Genomic DNA, 26,504 nt, shown 5'->3' on the forward strand with positions numbered 1-26,504 from the left:
TGGTAAGAGGAATGTTTGAAGCAGCATTAAAATATAGACACTATTCTGTATCATTTGATTAAGCTTTTTAACTAGCTCCTATTGCTTTGGAAAAAAATGCATGAAGAATTATGGAATTTTGCTAATAGGAAATGTCTTTTATACTCTTTCCCTTCAGTTTGCATAGGGTAGTTATCTTTCTTGCTCTCCTACGCATGTCCTCAGTTCTCTCTTCTATTCACATTTACTACAAGGTTGTTCTCTCTCTACCTTGGTCTTCATTCTTTCTCCTCTCCTCCCCCACATCTGCATTCATTCTGCAAGCTACACTATATATCCCTGTGTCTGACTACTGTTCCTTGTGGTACACTTTTTCTTGCATCTCCACCTGATTTTCCTCTACATTCTGAATCTCCTTCCATCCAACAATTTTCTCTTTCCTGTTGCAGAAAAGAATTAAAGTGTACAAAGTTTAATATCCAATCTAAAGGTAGCTACTTAAGAGTTTCATTGGGAAAACTAGGGCTACATCACAACTATAATTCAAGAACTTTATGCCAAACATGAATACCATAGAAGTCAGCTTCTTTCTCCACCCCGCACAGCAGCTGATTGAAAGCAACACTTCTCAAGCTTGACATTATTTAATTCAAACTACTGTTGAAAAATCTTTTAAATAAAAGACAATCAGAACAACTAGCAACAGCCATAAAATAATTTATAAATCCATACCAAACAGAAATAATTGATTGTACTAGGTCATTAAAACAGACTATATGTATTTTTAAATATTTATCATATAACTCAAAAGATACTTCCAATGAAAGAACCTACGTGAAAATACTTATTTTCTTGGCAGATATTTATGAGTTTCCCTTGCAAAGAAAATCCAAGTAAATGTACTTGATTTTAGATATCATGTTCATGTGATGTATTCTGTGTAATCAGACTAGAAGTAAAAATCCTAAACATTTTGCATAAGAATGAAACTTGGCATCAAGCATTTTCCTCTAATCCTACCTCAGCATTTACAACACTGCAAAACTCTGCCAAGCAGTTCTTTGGAAACAAGAGGGCAGCATTTTCAGAGCTTAGTCCTATAATGTCTTCAGACTGTTGCTCAGGACTAAACTGCTAACTGCAAATTTTCTGCAAGTCTAGCCACACACTTGAAAGGCACCATTTTTTGGACAGACTATGCAGCAAATTAAAGCATTAGAGCAAAGGCTGTTTTTACTGTCTATCAACAGTTAAAGGAAAGCTGACCAACAGCTCATCTGTTATAAAACCAGGTCAGAAAACTATTTTACTTTTCAGTCAAGTCTTTCATTCTAAGCCAGTAAGTAAAAATTTGTCCTAAATGGTAATGGTAAAGTTAGTGACTACTGCCTGAGGATGATAGAAGCAAAACAGATGCTCTTGGTTCTTTCTATGAGAACCACAATTCCCAGACACAACTGGGGAGACAGAGAAAACAGACTGCTCCTCTGGAGTGATATGTTCTCTTTTCTAAACAGCACTTGGACAAGCTGACAGAAACAAATTTTTCTACCTCTACAGCTTTAATATTTACTATAAATAAGTCTTTAATATCAAGCTATAAATAGGTTAATAAGCATGGCTCTCCTTGAAAAATACTTCATTGCTAATAAATGACCCACTACCCAAATGCACAAACGTTTGTAAGACTTTATCCGGAATACACATACAAAGTTTTTTACCCCGGGAAAGAAATTTAAGTCTCAATTAAGTTATGGCCAGACATTCAGAATTTCTAAGTAGAAAACATTATGATACTACATAAAACCAGTTCTGTCTCAAATACTGTGCCCTGATCGCAATTGGGAAAGGTTCAGAGAAGGGCAACAAAACATGATTGAGGGGAATAACATGATTGAGCCTTATAAAATCATACATAGCAAGGAAAGGGGAGAAATGCAAACTTTTTCACCTAGCAGTGAGACTGTTTAATCTGACCCTAATCTTTACTCTGGAAGCCACCAGACAAAGCCAGTGAAACCTGGATCTTTATGACCAGTGTGGTCAAGCTGCACAACTCCTTGCTGCTGCAGGAGTACTATGAATGCTAAAAGTCTATCCAGAGTAACAGACATGTGGATAAACATCCAAAGATTACTAAATACAAATTATATTATCATCAGGTTGAGAAGTCCATTATCTGTGCGTCTCCAGATGCTGGCAAAGTACACTTGGAAAGTCAGCCATTGCCTGAAGATAGGACTAGAAGTTTTGGGTTGACCTCAGATAACTCTTCCCTTCTCTGGGAACTGTAATTTTATGTCTAGAAGCAGCGAGTTCAAGAGTTTTGCTTCTCTCCCTCTTTTTTTTTTTTAAATACACTGACACATTGCAGTCAATGGTACAAAAATTATTTGTGTAGGCTAGACAGTTATGTATTTAAGGAAAAATCTCAACTTCTTAGACAAGAATACATTTTCTTACACTTCAGTAAGAAGGCCTAAACAACTTGCTTCTCCTTTCTGTCAAAAAATATACTTTCTATCAAAGCTGAAGTTCATCAGCTGCCTTAACATTTATTTTCTTAAAAGATCAGTTGCAAGGTTTTATACTCATCGCCATCATAGCACAAACAAAAACGTTAGAATGGTCCCCAAGGAAAAAGTAGTGCAGAAAGTAGCCCCAAAACAACTGACAGGTAGCTTCTAGAAATCCCCTCCCCTGCACCTTACATTTGGTGCCACTATGTAGAAAAGAAAAAAACCCAAACAAGTCCAATCTGTTTTCCATCTGATTAATTCGAAAAGCACCATGTCTAGAGAGAACCTTATTTCAATAATCACAGAATTTTTAAGTTTTGCCCTGTGCCAGCTTACTTCAAAACATTTTTATTGTTATTTATGATCTCAGTTGTGTATTTCAGCCAATATTCTGATTTCACTTCAGAGGGTTCAGATTACAAAGCTTCCCTTGCACGCAACTGTGCAGCAAGAGCTGAAAACATACACATTACAGCACAAGTGACAGAGCACACCAATACTGAACTGAAGCCAGTCTTACTCTGTCCAGCTACACAAACTACAAACACAAACATCTACACAAACTACAAACCCCTTTAATAAAGAGGCATCTTAAAAGAAGGGACTTGATCATATTAAACAGAGATGCCAGAAAAGACCCCGTTATCTTAACTAAAACAGGTCAGAAATTGCCTCTAATTGTCTCTTAAGAGAAAAAGGGAAAACATCATGCAAAAAAACCCATGACTGCTGTGTAAAATTCAAATAATGAACAACTTCCTTCAGTAGATTTTTTCCTATGTAGAGCTAACCTTTTTGTTCAAACTTTAATCTTACTCCAAGGTCAAATTTGTGCAACTTTCACAAGTATTTTCTTGCCCCGTCTTCATCCTCTCCCCCTCTTTTTATGCACTAGCTCAGCTTATAAATCTCTAGACTTAAAATTTTCATTTAAGTCCTTCTATCAAATATACCTTTCAAAAAACACCTTTAAATAGTCACCTTGCAAATACATTTTGTATATCATAAGAGCAGTGTTTATTTCCTGTTAGAATAAACATCTCCATGTGAATTAGTTCCTTCTGTTCGTGAACAGAGAGAAGACACTGCAATTCATATGATCCAGCAAGGTTCACTTCTCTCCACTGAGTAAAAAGGGAATCTGCACAATGAGCTCAGATATAAAGTAAAGGACATGAATCCAACCTTGGGAAGTGTCATTATAAAGTTCTTTTCCCAATATCTGTACCCTGTAGCATTTTTCTAACCTCCTCTAAACTGTCTCCAACAGTCTGGACACTTGGCCAGAATATTATTTATCAATACCACCACTCTATAGAGGGACCAATTTCCTTTACATACAAAAGCTCATCCACTTCCATTCATTGAATTTATACAAGATTCATCCATAAATGTCACATGCAAATATTGACACTAACTAGATTAAAATATTTTAATTAATTTGGACCATGTTAGTAATACTGTAAGCTCACTTATACCTCCCCCATATGCTGCTAAAATTTGAGATGCATCGATCATTCAAGTAACAATATCTGTAAAAAATGAACTATTGATTTCACGTAGTTTAAGATTTCAGTCGAGTCACTATCAGTATCTCACCAAATCACCTTAAAGAAATTAAAATATAGACTATATGAATGCAATGGCTTTCATTTTTTTTTCTTTTTTTTTAAGACACAAGATTAACTATGGAGTTTTTTCTTCTTTGTGGCAAGACCTACTTTCCATTAAATCATGCTGACTGGCATCAATAATGATTTTTAACTAGCAGTTCTTTGTTGATATAGTCCTGAATTACCTGTTTTGCTATTTCAAATTGGAATAAAAACAAACTCAGGCTTACAATTCTCTCAAACATCACTTTTTACTCTTTGTAAGCTCTAGGATCACTAGGGGTTCTCTAAATCTGTGAAATTTTCCTGGTTTGAGATCTATAAAATGTGTTGTTGTTGAATCAGAATTCTTTGCTTTATACTTCTAAGACTATAATATTACCCAAGGCCTGCTGATTTGATGAGCCAATCCCACTGAAATTGTCTTTCAGCACTCTTTCCATTTATAACATCATAAAGATCCAACCTCCTCTTTCAGCAAGAAAACTTCTGCATCACTACCTGCTTCATGTTGTAAAAAAAAAAAAACAACATAGGTTACAAATGACTTCCTTGATTTTTTTTTCCTGTTATGCTGCTTTATCACTATCCCATCTCATCAGCTTAGTCTAAAGTTTGCTTAGGGAACAATGATACTCTGCATGGTCAACAAAATGTGTTTTGCACCTGTAGAAATTTGGGGTTTGGGTATATCTAATGAGGCTTCTGAAGTACGTATTTTCAGACAAAAATCTCTGGTAGAATCAACATCCCTGGCTTGTGCCTGCTGGACTAGACACAAGGAAAATGAATTTAAAACCCAGTTTTACAGCTTAAGAAAAAAAATCACAGCTTCTTCTCTTCCTCCAAACCCACTCCATACACATATGTTTTTATATCTGGCTGCCCCTCATCAATGCCTTTAGGACTAAATTATGTAGATTTTATCTAATTCATCTTAATTACAACTACAAGAAATGGAAATGTAATGGTGACTGTAACTGTAGTAGCATAAGGGTGTGGTTTCCTTTAAGGAGAAGGGAAACATAAATTGCTGTTGCCTAAAGGCTGAAATTCCTTCCATTCACACCTCCTTCCTCTTCTGCTGTTCACTCTCATTGCTCCCCTGGCAGTAGGGCTTTGATACTTCTCTGACTGCAAGGAAAGATAATATGCCTCACCAAAACCAGAGAGAAATAACCATGCAATAAACCCCAAATTTATTGTGATGGCAAGATTTCTTCTGGTTAGTAAACTCAACTGGCTTATCATGTTTTCGAAAACAAGAGAAATACAAGTACAAGGGAGAGGAATAAAATCTTCCCCTTTTACTGATGAAATGCTGGTAAATCAGGTCAGCTGTAGCGTGAAACCGCACCTTTAGCTGCTGATCACGAAACTCAGAGTGATAAGGTATCAAATTGTTCCAAAAGTAGACATATAGGAAGGTAATCACGGACAAAGGTCTCTAATCCCAGGGTCTCCCCTCCAAATATACCTCATCCTATATCACACATCTGGTTTACTGCTCCCAGGAAACCAATATTTTTCCTAACTTCTTTGTCTCCAAAGGATGTGGATCAACATTGTCAAAAAACAAACATGCAGCAAAGGCTACTGCTCAGCCCTAGAAAAACTTCAGAAAGAGGAGACTGGAAAGAGTAACAAGAGCCACCCCGCAATGCAGGGATAAAGAGGCGAGAGACGGACATATTTTGAAGGCAAGAGAAAAATGGGAGATGAGATTATTACCAATAACATACAGTTAAGAAGTTATACGGTGATTTTAACTGACTTAATTCTAACCAGGCATTCCTATTGATTTTATCTGCAGGAAACAAGCTCTTTTGAGCTGCGTTCACTAAAGAGAAGAAAACCAGTCCTGATCATTGGTAGGTAAGGAACAAGCACTCTTCAGGTCAGTCAGACCAGTTCTATCCATCAGGAGATACCACAGCAAGGCACACAAACCTGCAGACAGAACTCAAACTTTAAAGGACTTTGGTTTGCACTCCCTTTTTGATCGTTTCTAGAATCAGGAAGAACAGATAGTGAGATCTTCATCTTATGGTGCCACTATCACTTTGGTGGGAGGGGTATTTGGTTAAAGATTGGGCTTTGCTCTTTTCTATGGGTCAAAAAACTTTGGTCTGTTGTTTGGGGTTTTTTAATCCCTCCCATATGCCTCCAAGGGAAATTATAATCCTTGGTTTCACAGCAGAACCATGTGATAAAAAAACCTGTATTCTGGCTTTTCAAATATGTTGTCATTGCAACATGGATATATGTGTGTGTATGCTGATATTTATATAGTGATAGTTTGTGTCTACAAAATCTGACAGATTAGAATTTTCTTTCTAGAATGATGGCTATAATGAAAATAGTGAGTGAGGAAGACAGAATTTTAACCTTGTTTATACTGATTATTTATTGTTAGATGCACAATTATTATTTATTCCAAGATGCACATTCCACTAAATCCTCAGTACATCAAGTCTTGCTATGAAAGGAAGAAAGTTCTTCTATTTTACAATTTTATTTTCTGGTTTTTAATCTTTCAAATGTCAACCCCTGCCCCCTCCCAAGAATAACAAAGCTGTGTTTCAAGACATTTATAATTTGTAGTCATTTCTGTCACATATATCAGTAATAAAATCCTCAACATTCTTATACTCCAACACTGTGAAAGACTATTTGATATAGCACGTAACGTGCATAAACATACCATGCTTAAGCACTGATGATTAAAGACATACATAATTCTTGCAAATACTATTAAACATCAACTGAATTTTGCATGTCTGTTCAAGGAGAAATAAAATTTACCTACCTTTCTGGTAGAAGAATTTTCGGTAATAATATGCACCAAGGTCTACATGTTCAACGATGTATCTCTTCACTCTGTCTAGATGTAAAATCAGATTCTCCTTGGGAACTTCCAGAACTGCAACTCCGGCATTTGTGCAATGAGAACTCAGAGTCGACTCAAATGAGGCACTTTCACACCCACTGAAGGAACCTGAATTAGATTTGGAAAGGCTGATCTTCCTCTCCCCTTCCCCACCAATCTCATTACGAAAATAAGGACAACTCATCACTAGTTCATTGCTTTTATCGTCCCCCTGGTCCATATTGAGACTTCCTTTTGAATTCAGGTCTTCAGTGCTGCCCATTGGAGAATTGAAACTTGCAGAATGGGACAAGGGTCCAGAGACAAGTGATGCTACAGCAGCAGCAGATGCACCTGTTGTTGTGTTCCTTCTTTTAATAACATTATGCCTGTTGATTGCTGCTTCATTTAAATCAAATAAAATACTCTGTACATCATAATGAGCGAAACACTTCGGACAAGTCCAAGGCTTGATGCTATCTTCTGACCTGTTATCTTCAAGATCTGAAGACTTCCCAAGTTCCACTTCACCTTTGGCATTGCGCAGCTTACGAAAAATAGATGAATCTCCTGTCTCTGATTTTGAGCGTCTCTTGAGTGGTTTCTCCCTTTCCTTAAAGAGTCTCAGGTTTTCCCTTTGAGTAATAGGCCCATCTATCACATCTAGAGAGAATCCTGAACCTTTGCTTCCACTGGCAATCAGGAGCTCACCAAGCTTAGCTGTGGCTGGGCTTCTCTGATCAGACTTTTCATCTTTATAGCCCTTCAGTAAGTCAAAAAAACTTTCCCCTGAAGTTCCCTGCTTATCTATGGAAGATGTGCTGCCATACTCCCTGTGCAGAGATGGGCCAGATTTAAAAGTGGGTGAAATACATTCATCAAAACTATCCACATCCAGCTCACTTATGGTAATGTCGCTGTTGCTGCGCTGTCGTATTCTGCGAAGAGCTTTCCTTGGGGAACTGGGATAGCCATCAGGTGTAAGAAACCTGGAATCTAGATTCTCAGATTGTCTGGTCTTGTTTTTAAGTGTGCTCTGGATGCTCTTCAACATAACAGAATCACTAGCGTTCAGGTTAACAGAACTTCCCTGACTCCCAGGACTGCTTTTAGAAGACATGCTGTCAAGGCAACTTGACGTTTCAATATCTTGACTAGATCTGCTTGTTTCCTTGATGTTCTCCTTCCTTGGGGGCCAATCAGCAATCCTTGCCCTGACCCCCATTTTGGGGACTCCAGGAGTAGAGGTAACATGATGGGAACTCTCATTGCGAGGAGGTCCAACTGGCGCCATGACTGCAGATCCTAAGCTGCCATTCTGTGACCTAAAGCGCCTCATATAGAAATCATCCGAGTGGACTTTTGAGGTGCCATCTGTTCCAACTGATACCCCTGTGGCAACAGCCCTTTCGGTCTGGGACCGCTTCAAGCTGGTCATGGTCTTTCAGTATGTTCAACCTTAGTAAGTTCCAAGAGAAGACACAGTCATTTCTGCTTTTTAAATGCACAGTTCTCTTTTGGAGAATAGTCTCCAAAATATACAATGGTTGCATGAGATCTTAATCATGGATACTTAAGGACACAGTTAAATGCAGGATGTCCAGAAAATTCAGATATTCACTAGGTTTTGATAAGTAATAATTTCCTTGAACTTCTGCATTTTAAGAAGTAGCCATGATCCAATACATTCAAATTGCTTTAACATCACTCGCGTTCCAAAATGTCAGAGTTGTAATCCCATCATTTATGCTTCTTTTAAGCCTAGAGTAGAAAAAAGAGAGATAAAATAATTATTTATTTAATAATATATAAGTTTTTTGGTAACTGAAACTATCAAAATAATTATTACACATAACTAATATTTTTAATAAACGTGCTTTTAAATTCTGTTGATCATCATCTCAAAAGTGCAGAGCTGTGTTATATAGTGGCGAGGAATTTTCTAAATATTGTTGGGTTGCCTTCTGAAAACTTCCAGATTTTGATTCCACACATAAATACGTTTTCCTTATGAACTGATTAGTAGTACTGTTACAATGCACAAGTAAGGAGGTAATTTCCTCAGCTGAAGGACACATACAGCATTTCCCAGAGAAATTAGATAGGAGCCAAATCAGAACTACTTAAACACTTAAAAGAATTTGCCATTTACAGGTCATACATCCTCAGTTGCAATTAGGTATTAACAATGCCTATTCAACTTTTCCATTAATGTAAATAACTGACATGCTAACACAAAGATTACAAAATTATAATAGAGAGAATGGCTGTAAATAACATTTATTTTGTGCTTTGCACAGCCTTATTTGCAGATTAGCTGCATAGTCCAGAAAGTATGTATCACCTCTGCAGAGAGTTCACAACAAAAAAGGTTAAAGCTTAACAGAAACACATACTTTTAAGTAACTTGATAAGAAAAGTTTCATTTTCCCTGGCTAACAAAATATTGTCTGCCACAGCTCCTGTATAATCCATCTTTACAAAGTCATAGAAATTAAATGGTTTCCCATACCTCATCAGTACTGAAGTGATTACAAAGCATTTTGTATACTGCCCTTTGAGGAGCTAAAAAAAATAATCCACAAATACATCGTTGCTAGTAGAAGACAAAAGCATGGGATTGTCAAGATAAAAATCTTGCACTGCTCTGTACATCCTTTAACACAAAGAAGTTAATAATTTGCAAAGGCTGAACCAATTACACAAAATGTGGCCTTTAAATATTTGCCAAATGTGTGCAAAGAGATGCTGCTGAACCAGCACTACATTCACAATACAGTATTGTCTACAAATCAAGGCTTTCTGATGCTTCCGGGGAAACTAGTACTTTCTGCAGTCTCAGAACTACAATACTTTGCACCACACTAATTAAATACCAAGCCAGGGCACTTTCTGCCTCCAAAGACATCATGTTTTAACTTCACTACACCTCTTTGAAATAGCTGCTGTTTCTATGAAGCTCAACATGTAAGGAATACTTAAAATGCATACTGACTGTATCACACACAACAAGAAAAGTACAAGTCACTTAGGGTATTACTGTATTTGCACAGCCATTTACATAAATGGCTCTTTTCCTTGTAATGTTTCTAAAGTCATAGGATCATGGAATGGTTCAAATTGGAAGGGGTCTTCTTTCCCTGCACTGATGCAGGGGGAGGAGGGAGAACATGGAAGGAAGGAGGGGTGGTTGGAAAGTGTGTTTAAGACTGTTTTATTTCTCACTCTTTAGCTCTTATCCTGTTAGTAATAAATTTTAGTACCATCCTCACGCTAAGTTTTGTTTTGCCTGTGTGACTTCTCCCAGCTCTTAGCAATTTTCATGGGTGCCTAGAATCCCGCCAAGGTCAACCCATGACAATTTAACATAAAACAGGCAGAAGTAAAAGTGTCCACTACCACATGCTCCTCTTCATAGTCTACAGTGAAAGCCAAGATTTCTGTCTTTCTCCCTTCTCCTTCCACCATCAGTATCTCTGAAAGCAAAGTATACATCTCCTCCCACTCAAGTGCTGGTCATAAAGAAACAGATAACCAACTACTACAGGTTTCTCATTAACTTAAGGGCAGAATTTCACTCTCAATTTTTAGCAACTCTAAAAATTACCAAGTTTGGTGGTGACCAGTTACCCCTATCCCCCCAAATTATTTTTTTTCCTTTAAAAAGTTCCAGGACAACAATCCTAAATAAGTAAGGATATGCATACATATATATATATATAAAAACCCCAAACATATATGCAATCATACATGAGAAAATACAACTAAGTGGTCTATTTAAGTTATTCTTGACCTGTTGTATGTACGGTACTGCCATTAATTACAGAACCACACAGTATATTTTCCAAAGGAAATTTTCTATTTCTGACTCAGCTTTAAAAATTTCTGACTCTGGGGACCACCTGTTTCATGTTCTGCAGGTTTTTGCAGCTGTCCTCGCTCATCTGCTGCAGCAGCTGGAATACAGGTCATAAATGATTAAGGTAATAGTTAATATCATACACAGAAGACCTTAACTCCACCCTTGCCTGTGTCTATCTTTATATGAATAAATCACTTTTAAGTCAAATTTTGTGGAGACTGAAACCACCTGTCTGTGTTTATTTCTCTAGACCTTCTCACCCCACTGTCTAATTTGAGACTTAACAGTCTGGTCTAAAAGGTTTGTTTAGCTCCAATCAAAATAAAGTGAAAATATTGCATTTGATAACATTAAAAACTCCTAAAGCACAAGTCCTGGGTACACCAGTTACCAGTTTTAATGGAAAATAAAAAATAATGGCAATCTGTACTTTAATCTTTTTTATATTAATTACTTGCAAAACATGTCAGCGTCGAAGACAGGGGGTATCACACTTGATTTAAATGACCATCAGTTACCAGTAACAGGTGCTATTTTTCAAGTGGAAAACCTGCAGAAAACTAAATATTAAGCAGCAAAATTACTAACACAGAATATGTGATCTATTAAAATTTGTTACAACAGCAAGATAGGCAGCATAGTACCTACCTCTAAAGACAACTGCAGCATTTGTGAAGAGAAACACTTTGTATTTTGTTACTATTTCAATATAGAAAAAATAACAATTCAAGGTGGAGCTATGAGTATGCAAACAGAATATGGCAAGGCCAAACTAGCATAACCAAGAAAATGTACACTTTTCCAATTCATCTGAACTTAATGAGGAGGCCAAAAAAATACTCAGATGAACAGCTACATATAAAAAGCTGTAAATGAAAACCACATGCAAAAACTACTGAAAGGGTACATGAAAATTTAGTACTGATAATATCAATTAAAAACCAGTTAAGAGAATAAGCTTGGAAACCCAATTATCTGCTTATCAGATTACATACAATAACTACTAGAGCAGTCCAAGGATCTGTTCAAAATGGGTCTCAGATTCTTAGGACAAAGTTTATTCTTGGCTTCTTACCAGCACTAGCAGACCCTGTGTCTATTCTCAACTCAAAATGAGCTACAAGCCTATCTTCATTCTTTCCCTTTCTATTTTACCTCTTTGATCACTTTGCTCCCTCCTCCAAAACTGGTGTTATAGCTGTAGGACAAAGGACTATTCTGATAAAACTTAAAAGGTCCTTGCAGATGAATTGCAAGATAGTTTTGCAGTCCTATGTCATTCTTAAAAGGTAGGTAAGTCAAGGGATATTGGTTTTATATTCCTCATAACTGAAGTCAGCCACCAGAAAAATGAAGACCTATCAGTCAAGATTTCACTTAGACACCTTTGGAATACAAAGCAGTGAACAGAAGCAATTGATCAAGAAAAAATCTCACTCAAATCAGCTCAGGATAGTAAAAAAACGTCAACTACTGCACAGTAATCAGTTTTTATCTTGGATCCGGGTAGCAAAATGAGATAATTCAACACCTACTTATTCGGGTGAATGGAGAAAAGGAGATCAAGCCTGAAACATCATTTCAGAGACCTTCTATTACGGTCTTTCCCAGCTTTAGTTTATGTGGGATCACGTTCTTTTTCCTTACAAAGTAGTGACTTTACCCACAACTGAGTCTTACTTGAAGAGATTTAGTAATTACTTTGTTATCTGCTGAGAACATGATGAGACTTTAGATTGTAGAATCATGGGTGCTAATGATCCTGATACTCTGATGTTGGAAGAGAGAGAGATCTGGGGGCACCAAATTATTTATGATTCATAATGTTCCAGAGGAACATTTCATACTTCAGCATCAGCCCTCATTAAAAATGGCATTTTATAATTAAACATTTGGAAATGAGTGAATCAGTTTTCTACTTCTAGGAAAGTCTCACTTTTGCCAAGCCTCCATAACACTCACCTGCTCCACCCCAAACAGTAAAATACAGTAGAGGATGGTAAATGCAACATATTGCCAGAGATACTTTAAAATCACGAAAATGGTAGGATAAGGTGATCAGAATAACATTTTCCTGCAAGCAGTTTTTAAAAACATAAATGAAATCTCTGTTCCACAGGGTTTACTGAAATACAGGCAACTTAGGAAATGCAGTGTAACCACACACACATTACTGGCAACAATCCTTGTTAACTTTTACTGGGAAAAGAACTGGCATTGTCATAAACCCTGGAAAACTAGCAGCTCCCCTGAAACCAGAAAAATAAATGAGAACAAAGAAAAATATTTTATACATGAAAGCTTATCTCTTTGTGTCACAAATTCTTACCTGAATTATAACAGATCAAATCCCAGAAGGGAATATTAATTTCTCAGGCAATTAAGTTATTATATGTACAAAATAATGTCTAATTGCAGAAAATTAATTCCTCAGAGGAGAAAAATTCAATTTAGCCTTTAGAAATACTTGGTTCTATGTGGTTACCTATTATTAACTTTATCCTTTTCTTCCCAGGATTACTTTTATCATTAAAATTGCAGAAAAGTTAAAAGGTTCATCTTTCTGAGGAAATTTTTACCAACTGAAAGGCTATTTGAAGAATAGTATTTGGTATTTTACTAACTTAGTGGTTTTATTTTTTGAACTTAAAGGAATTGCTGTTTTTTTGTTCACTGAGTTTGTGATAATTGTCAGTTCTGCATAGGATGAAAGAGATTCCCTCAACCTTCTTTTCTTCTCCTCCACCTTCCCCATTTATAGTGTCAACAAAATCTGCCACCGATTCACAAGTCAGCAAGTCTGTGTTTCTCCCTGTTTCTCTCAATGTTTCCTAACTATCAGAAGAAAACCTATGCCCTGAGGACACTGTGTGCCATCTGTTGCCATACACACAACGATCACCTGCACTGATCTGCTGAGATTTAATAGTGCTTTATTCGTACCTTCGTTCTCTGCTGAAGTAGCTGATGCAAATACACGTGAATTTAGGCAAGGTTTCGAGCCCTGCTCACACAGCTGTAAACCATTGGTTGGCTCAGAGCGCAGCAAACCAGCTGGCCTCCCTGTGCAGAAGGCCATGAAGTCACACTTAACAATCAGTCTCCTGCAGTCAATGGTAAATGCTCATGACATAACAGGATGGTAAATGAAGCATAATAAAAGCTATCAAATTGTGACAGATACAGGAACGCCCCACCAGTGCACTTCAGTACATTTTGCTCCATTATGATTTCCTACTCATTATTCATCATGGAAATACTACGATACCTCAAAGCCAGAATTGCATCCTGTGTTTTCACATCCATTTCATATCCATTAATCAAGACATGAGTATCACAATTACCAAGTGTACAAGTAACCCTTTAAAACTCCTTTTAGCCAAGCAAGAAGAGAGAGAAAGGGCACTGCACATGGTCATTCCTACTTCCAACACTCGTGCTCCATTTTGGTACCAATGTCATTCATCTAGTTAATTAAATGCAGAATCCCTTTCTTGGAAGCTAACTTACAGGATCTGAAAGGGAGATGCTGACAAATCTTCCTGTATGCTAATTGCATTCTATTCTTGGAACGAGATTGTTAATGACAACAGTTTACTTTTGAAAGGAGCGCTTGCTCCCTAGGAAGCAACTCTAAACCAGTGCCAATACATACAAGCAAAATATTCTAGCTCACAGATACTGTCTCTCCAGAAAGTGACATTTTTAGCAACTACAAAGCAGATTGATTTATACCCCTCCCTTTTCTTATTTTAAAGATATGTTTCTTTCTCAGTTTCTAGCTGTTGCTATATTGCATCCCTGGGTAGTGGTTCCAGAAACAGACTGCTCTCCCTTGTGTGTGGACTCTTAAAATTTACTGCAAAGTGCCCAAGTTAATCAATGACTAACATCTGAGACTGCAAGACTCTGACCTAAGAAAAATCACAAACCAAAACCAAAGGAAAAAACACAGACCAAGAAACAAACCCCCCAAAACGGGCTGATACATGCTAGCACAGGTACAGTTCAGCATAAGAGCTGTAAATTACAGTAAGTACCACGGATTCCCCTTCCTGAGTTTTGCTTGCTCATACCCACATCATAGCACAAAGGCTCAAATGCCTCCTTTCTCCTCCAGCATAGCCACAAGTTTGTTTCCAGCATACCTTCGGGACCAATACAGAGAAAGAGCTCAGCCTGCAGTCTCTGCGCTGCACCACTGGCTACGTTCACACTGGCCATATCTGACAAGCTAGTACATGCAGTCATCACCACATCTCATGACATGCCACTAACATGTTGAGTGAGAGACCTCAGTTTGGAAGAGGGGAAAGAGGATGCTTAACCTACTACCTCTAAACCTCCAGTTGCTTCTAAGTAGTCTGGAGTGCAACTCAAAGCTAATTTTATGTTTTTAATAGGTGTTGGACTGTCACTAATTTGATAAAAGGATTATTAAAAAATATAAACCCATCATTTTGCTAGCATTTAAAATCTTTTTCCCAACACCATTATATTCCTTTGCTCTATCACTGCTGTTGCTCCTCCCTAAATTAATATTCTGCTGCCTTCATGAAAGTCAACCAGCTACCAAACCTTCACAGAGTACTATTTCTCCATAGGTTGACTGATCATGAAGTCATGTGTTTAAGGGAGAAACAAAAGCAGCTTTTCAGAAGTGAAAGTTAAATTTTACCTAAAATTAATGGGCTTTGTTTCCAACAACCCCCATATTAATCACCTAGAGAGCATTTCATATTCACACACATTCCTGAAGAAGCTCTTCCAACTATTGCTCCTGCTTTAAAGATACTGCTGTAGTGGTGGAGAGGAGAATTAGGAGCAGGGGGATTATTACCTGATATCCACACCAAAGGTGTTCATTGATTCCTGCCTTGCCATCATTCCTTTGCTGGTGCCCCAGGCTCCTTCAGCTGCCAGTCACATCCTGTTTCTTTTCACTCTAAGGCCAACTGCCACCACTGCCAGCAACTGCCCTCCACAATCCTTCCTTCTCATCCTCAGGACCCTTCTGCCACACAGCCTGTTTGGCCATGGCCCCCAAATCGGGTAGACAAACACCATCAGATTCGAATTTCAGACCTCAGTTTGCTTCCTCAACAAAAGCCACTCATAAGACAGCTGAGCATCTCATCAAATGAAGTATCATTTCTTCAAGTTTCCAAATGACTAATAGGTGTTCAATGAATCTGTTGATGTGACAATACAAAGTAGATCATTATTTGATTCTATTCTGTATACAGTTCTGTATATTAAAAAAAAAAGAAAAACAAAACAAAAAAACAACCCACAAAAAAACATCAGAAAGCAACTGGAAGTTGTTTCATAAAATCAAACACTATGTTTGTAAAGTGAAAACCAAGTTCAAGCTACTACTGAAACATAGTATTTAAAAGTACACATCTAAAAAAGGATTTTTCTCCCCCAAACAACCTATTAAAAATGTCAATTGACCTGCCTAAATGGTATTCTTTTATTACAAAGACTTTAACACAAAGTTAAAATATTTTCCCTAGAAAAGATGTTCTGGTTTTGTGTGTAGGTATATATAGCACGTATATTTTTGTATACCTACATCTACATTTATTTACACACAAGATGTTAATGTTATCTCTCAAAAGCTTCTCTAGACACAAGTACATAAATATAACATAAGCAAATGTTGTAATTAATCCTCATGTCATTTAAACAAGAGTTTCCACAACAACTAGTGGTTTACAGGCTTAATTCAAACTTTATCCAAGTAAAGACAGCATAAAAATAATTATACTGAAAATCATAGTCCAGACTATAAAGCCATACAAGGGCTACAGAGAGTAAGAAAGAGATCCTTTTAACAGTTCACATGTTTGAACAGATAAAGAAGCTTGTAATCCTCAAATAATCTCTGCAAGAACTACAGCAGCTTCCGTTTCAAATAACTGCCATATGCAGCCAAGTGTGCAACACCAAGGAAGGAAGACAAGTATCAAGTATCTTAAAGAAAGATACTTGAAAAATATATATATTTTTTTAAATTATATGATTGTGGACAACTGGAACATTCAAATTGAAATGCACTCAGCTGACCCCTCCACAGCCTTCCACTATAAATCCTTTTAGAAAAAAAACCTAAAAATTGAGTAATATTCTTTTCATCAATATGACAACTTTTTTTTTTTTAAATTACAAGTTTTGTAATACTGCTAAGCTCTTGGAACCATACTGGTATATCAGTATAAAGACCCTGATCTAAAAGTGTAGAAAAACAAGTAGTAAAAATAAATAGACACACTTGCCCCCAACAATAAAAGTAGGTTAAAAAGGTGTAAAGAAAAAAAGTTTTAATTGTGTTCTTATGTATATACTTATTTTAGAAGACAAAACAAAAAATTAGTAACAGATTTTATATGAAAGCATGAATAATTTTTAGCAACTCTTTACTTTAATGCTTTCCATTCTTTTCATTTTTCTCTTAGACCCTCAGTTTCATACTTTGCCTGCAATCATTTAAATCCCAAACACACAATCCCATTTACTAGCCAAACTCCCGTGTCCTTTTAGTGGAACACTAAAACAGGCTTCAAAATTAGTTATGTATTAATGTGCAAAGGACTCTAAAATCACTGCTACCGTAGTGGCATCACCACTAGCAAACATTTAGACCACTATTTTAGTGATGTTGATGGATTACTGCTTGCTGAATTTCTCCAATAGACCTCACCCCAAAGCAGAGAATGGAACATTAGGCACAATCTTCTTCCTTGAACCACATTTTGTGGTTTCTGAAGCTTCATTTGTAGAAGCAAACAAAAACAATAACCAGATGAAATAACATTTTTCTTCAGATAATTAAATTGTTCCCATAGAAGGCATGGCATCAGATTCAGTAAGTCACATAAGCTTTCAGCAGTGCTTATGGCAAGCCCTCTCAGTCCTCTGGTACAACAGATACTCCTAAACTAGAAAGGTTGTGGTCTTTGTCCAAGGAGGACATTTATTTACCAGGTTGGTTTCATTAAGAGCTAAACACAGTCATCCCACAGAGCAAAAAAAAAGAAAACCATCTTAGCTTACCATTTGAGACACATGCTGTGTAAATCTAAACTTATGAGGAACATTAAATCCACCAGTAAAAAAAAAAACCCCAAATTTTTAGGCTTCTCTAACTCTTATATAACATAAATGGGTATGACATCAGAGATCCCTGGGGATAATTCACTTTCCAGTTTTTGAGAAAAAGCATATAAAGAGCTTTTTGTCATTGACAACTACATTTATCTTACAAATATATGCATTACACATTTACTTTCCAAAATACCACCTTCATGGATATAAAGGAATAAAGAGCTCAACCTCCACATAGGCCTCTATATAGCTTTTTTTGTTAATTTTCCTTTAAAATGTCCTTTAACATTAGGACTAAAAGAAACACTGTTTTAAGGAAGACTTTGCCAAATTTTGGAGTATGAAAATATATCAGAAAAATACAGATGGGACCTGTAAACAACTGACAGGATTTCTGAGCACTAGGTGCTCTATCACCAGGTGACAAAGAGCAGTGTGTTACATTCCTTAATGATATCACCTTTAAAAATGAAAAGGATGTCTGAAACTTTCAGTGTGAAATGCAAAAGAATGATGTAAAAACCTGCAAACAGCTCCAAAAACCTAGCAGGGAATGAGTACAACTACACAAGCCTCAGACTTTGCTAAATGAATATTTCAATGTCACACTTCTTCTGCATATGGGAATGTACAAAAAAACACAAGGCAAAAGCCAGACTGGCTGTACATAAATTACTGTTCTGCATCTAAAATGTTTCAAGTGGTGAATAAAACAATGTAGAAAGAGAAAGAAAAAAAAAAAAACCTGCCAAAACATGCAGTTACCCAGCAGAAATCTGCATGCGGCATGATTGCAACATTTATTGTTTAGAAAATAATAAAGCTAGATATAAATATTTCTGTAGATTCATTTCTTGTGAGTGCTATGCTACGAGTGGGTGTTCAGGTTGGATTTCAGAAGACAAACAGAGCAAGAACTCTTCACATGCGGAAAAAGGAGAAAGGTTATTTAGAAATTCTCTCGTGTAGATCTCTCAGCAGTGACCAACAGGTAGATGACACCCTTTGGTTTGATGATGTTGGTACGTTATGTTCTATAGCCCTAACATAGACTATATAATAAAAGCAACTGAAAACATCCAAATAGGCAGTACTTAAATTTTAAAGGCAGCCATAAGAGTCACCTGCTGAAGGCAGAGAGTTGTCTCCAGCAACTACAAAGGGAAAGTAATACCCAGCTGGCCACACACACCAACTCTTCAGGAGTGATTGTGAAAATTTGTGCGCAACTCATTTTGTAAAGTGATCTAGACCAAAGTGCAACACCAGGTAGAGAAGCAAAATAAGCAATTCCAGTCATGAATCCAGACAGTCAAGGTGGCAAATCAGGATACAAACTGAAAAGAGCAAGCAAGGTGGCAGTGACACCTACAAAACACACTTTGCAATTTAAATAAGAATCAGTCTATTACAAGTACACATATGCCAGCAGTACTGGCACTTCATCCAGGCATCTTTAAACCTAAGAGGCAAATTTAGGTGGATGGCTGAATAATACCAGTTGTCTCAAAGTGTAAGCAAATCTGGGTATCTGACCTGCCCAGTTGTACATGCAGGTCTTTTATCAATTGCCTGTCCAGCCCAAGACCCAATTTATTCTTTATAAGATTTATTAAGTTCTCTGTAAGCTGAGCTACAATAACTTGCATAGACAAGAAAAATAAACCTACCTCTTTCTAACTGAATCCCAAACATAGTCCAGCAAGTCTACTTGAGGTTTTAGCATTCAAAACTAAGTATGATGGAAGAGTCTTTCTGCCTTATGTGATTTTTTTTCCCCCCCAGCCATGGTCAGTAAAAGGAAATATCTACATCTGTTCTTGGTTCACATGCATGAAAAACACTTCATAAAACGAAAACAGGTTTGAGATCATTTAGATTTCAATACTAAACCTTCAAAAGCAAATTACCTACAGAAAGTACATGTGTGGGTGTATTCCTGTTTCACTGCATCAACAGCCTTAATCAGGCTTGCATACTATTTCTGATTATGGTTCATTATATAAAATCACGTTGATAACAGTTCAGCAAGAATGTTTCTTAATCCTTTCTGAAAAACAGAAATACTGTTCTCACACCACTTTTCACCCTTGATGTGTGTATGTGGGGGATGACTTTCCCCAGCCACGCATGACTCGGTAAAAGCCATTGCAGCCAACTTCAAACCACAGGAATTGGCTTGAACTATCCATCAGCACAAAGGCTGCAGCTCCGCCCTATGCTGAGGATGGTAACACCTGCAGAATCCTCCTCAGCTCTGCTTGCCACTGCAACCCCAGTGGATCTGCAGATCCTCCACAGAAAGCAAACTTGGAAGGCTAATGCGCCTCCCTGCTCACACGGGGTTGAAATGATTCCTACTGCATCAGCTGGAGCCACATCTGCTCACAAGTGGAAGGCCCTGCTTTGAGTTCTAGGGAGTTTTTAGCAATACAAACAGTACTTTGAAGCCAAATGTGCCTTCTTTGATTTGCAGGGCTGCATTTTCTTAAGCATGCACACTTCCTTTTTGCTTCTTTGTCTACTCTTCTATTACTCTGAAATGGGGATTTTATTGTTGGGCAGATCAATATCTGAAAACTACTTGAAAATGTCAGCAATTGTGAAGCATAGCAAATAATTTCTCAGTAGGATTTCTGATCTGAAAGGGATCATTCCCATGCTCCACAATATGCTTGTTACATTTCAAGATAAATTAGGTCTTGATTTCACCCTCTGAAGACTAGATGATTTTATACCTTCTTCCATTAAGGAAACTTTGCTCAGTGATACCATCACTGTTGAAAGCAACTCATCTTTCTATACTGAAACTTGGAGTTTTTCCTGGGGAAAAGCTTTCAGAAAAATGGTTGTCTTTTATGACAAGTTGATTCAGTAAACAGTCTGATGTTAGCAATGCTCAGTCTTCATTATAATTCAAAATTTCCCCTTGGTCACAATAGCAGCAGTGTAGGGTCTACTTTGACAAACATCCTTCACAAAATCTAACCCCAAAATGTGGGGTTTGAACACAGGCAAACGTACTAATGTCACACTTAAATTGGTGCTTTGTAAGTGCACAGAACGAGTGACACCATCACACTTCTAAAATTCAGATTCTACATACTTTCATGAACTCCTGTGTTACCACTTTCACTAGTAAGTCACAGTGTCAAGCCACAGCCTCTGAATCTAAGCAGAAACGTGAGAGGTATCTCTCACAAGATGAGATAGAAGAAAAGCCCTTCACTGCTAGCAGGGGCAACTGCTGCATTTCTACAGACCTGTTGAGAAGAGAGATTTCCAACAAGCAATAAACCCAAGCAGATGGGGAAACCAGAGCTCCCAAAACACAATTTATCCTCCTATTGAAGGCAATCCTCTTCAATAATTACATAAATTTAAGTCTCTAGGATTTTACAGAAATATGCCAGTGTAACTAAGCTTTCTTATGTGCATATATCAGTTTGAAGGAGGGTTGGGGGGAAAGGAAAAATAAAAATTAGACCCCATCGGGTCAATTTGGGTTGTAACCCTCACTAAACCTTCTCTAATTGTCAAGCCTACCGTAAGCACAGCAATGAGATTACAGCAGACAATCTACTTGCAGTAGGTCACACACAACAACAAACTGTTACACCTAAAAACACTGCATGGCTAGTTCTACAGATACTTCTTTTTTTCACTACTTTATCCTTCATGCTAACCATATGATCATCATTTACCAAATTCAGTGAGTCAGTTTTTCTAGTAGTGAGAGATGATTCAAAATAAAATCACAGTTTTAAAACTGCCTGGTGAGCATGGATTCCTAAGACCACACAAGTGCTTCCAAATACTTTTATAATGAAAATATTTGGTTTTCTTCCAAGTAAAGCACTTAGAGTAACTTCTGCTCACCTGTGCTTTCATACAGACTTGCCAGAAGTTGCACTGAGATAAGCAATCATTCTAGTTGCAAATTTCAAACATATGAAATGTGAGGAATTACTAATATCTCTGAAATTAAACATATGGAATTTCTGACAATCTTCAGTAGTTTACTACCTCAGAAGAGAGAGTAAATTTGATTTTTTTTTTCTTATTAGAACAAAATAATACAGTTAGTGGAAAAAATTCTACAGTGAAATGAACCAGATTTTTTTTAATCTTTAGACTGTTGTACTTTTTTTTTTTTTTTTTTACTTTCTGAAAGGGGTGGGGAGAAGTTATGTGCTACAAAGTCATGGTGTGTCCACTGAAATATTCCAAACAGTTCTGTTACTGTAGAAACAGAAAATTTCTACAAAGCAACAAACAAAGATGCATAATTAATTATAAATCATAACCATGACTTATGGATGCCGAAACTTAAGAGGAAAAAGCTGTCAGGTGAGTTCATATATGAAAAATGTCATCAGAGGTTTCAAGTGCGAATAGTTCAACGTGAAGTTGAGGAAGTTCTTCAGTCAGACTCCTAGAAACTAGGAAACATAGCATGACATGTGCAACTATTTGTTTGTTCCTACCTTTCTCTTTCATAGAAACAGATACAGCACTTGTCTGATTCAAAACAGGTCGTGCTATGTTCTTACCTAAGACTAAAATATCAAGTTTTATTAATAAGAGAAATTAGCTTAAGGGAATAAATGCTTTTTCTATTAAGATCTCAGATGAAAGTAGTAGCAAAGTCCTTAAAAACTGTTACACTTGCACTGCCTGTAAGTTTGAGTTAAAAACTTGGCTATTACTTCTGTATTGCAAATCTGTCTCCCAAAATCCACATGCTACTCTAATCCGAGGGCTTTAAAAAAAAGGTCATTAGGTCAGAATAGCCAATAAATTGAGGGAAAAAAACCCTGAAACAAACCAAAAGGTAAGGCACATAATAGGAAATGTCTGGGGAGGTACAGTATACACAAATTAGTATAGACTAATGCAGTTTCTGGAAATTAAATTACTTTCAAAACTCAGTTAACTTCAAAATACTCATTTAAGATCTATTGTTCAGACATCAGCTATTCACAATATCAAATTACAAAAATAAGCATTTTCATGTTTTGGCAGTGTACAAGTGTATGCAATCATAGCATCAGGACTACATCTAACAGGTTATTTTAAAAGCTAGTTTGAGGATTTCTCCTATCACAGCAACTTCTCTAACAGAAAGTTCTTTCCCTGAAAGTCTTGTCCTTATTGAATCTAAAACACAAACATTTAAGTCTTGTCTTCTCTGAACTGTCCCCTAAAGTAGACTTTAGCTTTGTCCTCACTGATTATAGAGGAAGTCTACAAAACCACACTCTCTAGGCTAACATTAACTAGCTGAAGTGGCATCCTCCACCCCTTTGTCAACAGAAAACCTCTTGACAAAACCATGTGAGACAATAGGAAAATGCAAATCAAAAACAGAAGAGTGCAAAGGTAAAGATTATTTTAATAGTCAGAGGATCCAAACAGTAAGAAAATAAACAGTGGAGAAAAAGGATGTGCCTGGGAAAACAAGAAATCTAATACCTTCTTTTTCCTGATGTCTTTTATCCATTCATTCATTACAGCCACTAAATGTGGAACTACTTCACATTTCACTACAAAGCTTGCTTTTTAAAACAGAATGGAAAGCTTTGATTTCAAGGTGAAAAGTACATTATATACCAGCAACAATACCCATCTTAAACTGAAAAATCTGCATACACTAGGAGATGTCACAGAGCTGTGCACTGCTACTATGCCACAGTACTGTATCACTGATAAATAAAAAATCAGTTCATGATACTGACATATTCTAAATGAACTGTGCAAACAATGCACTGAGAACAGACGGATATTGCCATTTTTCAAATGGCAGTTGTTTTAGAACTGGTATCATAACTTCCCACTCATACAAAGTCACTGCATCAACTCCCACTATTTTACTTAACTTCAAGGAGAAAAGTCATAAGTTCAAAGTATGGCATGAGAAAATATTTTAGTTTGAGTATATGTGGAATGTGAAGAAAGCAAGAAAGTGCAGTGAGAGAAAAAAGGCAGAATGTAAGCTGCATGAAAGTCACAGGCAAAGAAACTGGGATGCTGTTGCATTAGTGCTAACACATATGAAAATTAAGTCAATGGATCTCCTTCTGCTGCTCCTGAAAATGATCACTGAGAGATTAAAGCATCTGGGAATCATGGAAGAACATCCCTTTGAATATATGTAATAATCTGAGTTACACGATGCTGAAATTCTCCAGCTCATTGCACTTTATAGACTGAATATGATGATTGTTGCTGCTGTGAGAATTAAGTTTTATTGAGCCTGGTTATATCTTTGTGAAAATTATTCATGTTCCTAGTACAGATTCAGAAAAAAATTTTTTTGAGGAACGGAAGAGTATTTTAATTCTTCAGTTCTTACTTAGCACTGTGCTTTTATCTAAATTACATACCCAAAGTAAATTAAGGCAATCCTCCCTGACTAAAGAATTTCTAGAAGGGATTTAAGAGTTGGACTCTATGATCCTTGTCAGTCCCTTCCAACTCAGAATATTCTGTAACCATAAATGGTTGGTGGATTAAATTCAATTTTAAAAAGAACACTTATTTTGAAGTACAGTGTGCTGGTTTTGGCTGGGCTAGAATTAATTTTTTTCACAGTGTCTAGTATGGGGCTGTGTTTTGGATTTGTGCTGAACACAGGGTTGATAATATAGAGATGTTGTTGTTATTGCTGAGCAGGGCTTACACAGAACCAAGGTCCTTTCTGCTTTTTGTACTGCCACGCTGGAGAGGAAGTTGGGGATGCAAGGGAGGTTGAGAGGAGACACAGCTGAAATAGGTGACCCAAACTGATCAAAGGGATATTCCAGACCACATGACATCATGCTCAGTATATAAAGTAGGGGGAAGAAGGAGGATGGTGTTTGTCTTCCCAAGTAACCATCACATGTGACGGGGCCCTGCTCTCCTGGAGATGGCTGAACACCTGCCTGCCCATGGGAAGCAGTAAATTTATTCCTTGTTTTGCTTTTCTTGTTTGCATGGCCTTTGCTTTCCCTATTAAACTGTCTTTATCTCAACCCACAAGTTTTCTGGCTTTTACTCTTCTGATTCTCTCCCCGAACCCACTGGTGGGGGAGTGAGCGAGCAGCTGTGTGGAGCTTGGCTGCTGGCTGGGGTTAAACCATGACAACAGTAATTCAAAAGTTGCATTTATTTCCATTGTATGAACACTATTTTCATTTTGATACACCTCCTGCTGCAGTACATTAACCCAAAGCATTAGTGATAATAGCAGAATCCAACTCACATCCACAGTAACACATCCCTCTCTACCTCACATGTCCTCAAGCAAGTGGTCAGAGCTCCCTTAAGATACATCCACAGAAGAAAACTAAAGCATTAAGAACACAGACCAGAGACTTAAAATTGAACTTCATAAAGACAGAAGGCAATGCTCAGTGCAGAGATGATGCAGAAGTTTGAGAAACAGAAACAATCATGATTACTACTTGTGAAGGTAGTGTGAGTACATTCAGAAAGATTAGCTTCCAGTTTTAAAAACCAAAATGAAAAGTTCATAAATCAAAAATTATTTCAAATATTAATATGAAAATTATTTCTTAACTGAAATACTTATGTATCAGCACAGCAGCTAAAATGTACGTACTTAAAATACTATAAAAATACACCTTTATCATCACTGATATACAGGAATTCCTATACAGATAGGCCAAAATAAATTAGACTTGCATTAGACCAGTGGGAAATGAATCACTGAATAACAAATGACTGTACTGTTTTTGAGGTGTAACAATTTGGTGAGCAGTCTGAACAGATGCTGACTGATAATGAGAAGAAGTGGCAGCAGTAAAGTGCTGTATTTCTAGGGTATTGATTCTTACAAATATTATTTTAGATCAACAACCTAACTTCCAGCAGAGAGGCTGTATTAGCACACAATTCCTGCGGCTAATGATCAATAGTTAATCAGCAGAGAAGAAAAGGAGCAGAGATAAACCATTGGTGCATACAGAGATTTACCAAATACCTGAAATACTTGCACACAATGAAACATGCTGATAACAAGAGTGGGAGAAAAACAACCCTTTAGTAAAAAACAGCACTTTTGCGTGAACTGGCAGTATAAATAATTTATTAACCATATCACCATTCAAACCACAACATAAGTAAGCAGACAGTACTGTACTACTGTATTTTACAGTTAAAGTAATTTCACATATAGTGGAAACTTAAAAATTATTGTTCTGGGGCATTCTTAGATGCTTTGAAAAAATTTTAAAGTCTTTTTCAAACACTCCCATGCTGTCACGTTTATGACTGCCAAACTGAGGACACTACAAAAATGCAGAGTTCCTATAAGTGGCTTTAAAGACCTTGATATGGGCAAGAAAAGGAAAAGATTCAATTATTCTTTTTTCCTTCTGATTATACTCAGAACTTCATTATGACCTGGTGATCCTTTTAATCAAACTCCTTTGTCAAACACTGCCAACACCTCCGAATGTCTTCTTTTGAGAGCAGATCATCATGTCAAAGTATCTAAGAACTAACAGGTTAAGAAATCCAAATCAAACTTTAGACTCATAAGCATC

General features: G+C 36.9%; 1 protein-coding gene across 4 annotated transcripts in view; it reads right to left on the reverse strand.

The window, feature by feature from the left end:
- Positions 1-26,504, reverse strand: part of SIPA1L1 (signal induced proliferation associated 1 like 1) — a 190,168-nt gene that overhangs the window by 70,834 nt on the left and 92,830 nt on the right. For all 4 annotated transcript variants that reach the window (XM_017830675.1, XM_017830676.1, XM_017830678.1 and 1 more), the window contains one exon: positions 6,921-8,741. In XM_017830675.1, the coding sequence (XP_017686164.1) occupies positions 6,921-8,418 (1,498 nt within the window). In that variant the 5' untranslated portion in view covers positions 8,419-8,741. Of the gene's footprint in view, positions 1-6,920; positions 8,742-26,504 lie in introns of those variants that run through there.

The sequence above is a fragment of the Lepidothrix coronata genome, unplaced genomic scaffold, assembly GCF_001604755.1.
Source record: "Lepidothrix coronata isolate B3197 unplaced genomic scaffold, Lepidothrix_coronata-1.0 Scaffold182, whole genome shotgun sequence".
NCBI lineage: Eukaryota > Metazoa > Chordata > Aves > Passeriformes > Pipridae > Lepidothrix > Lepidothrix coronata.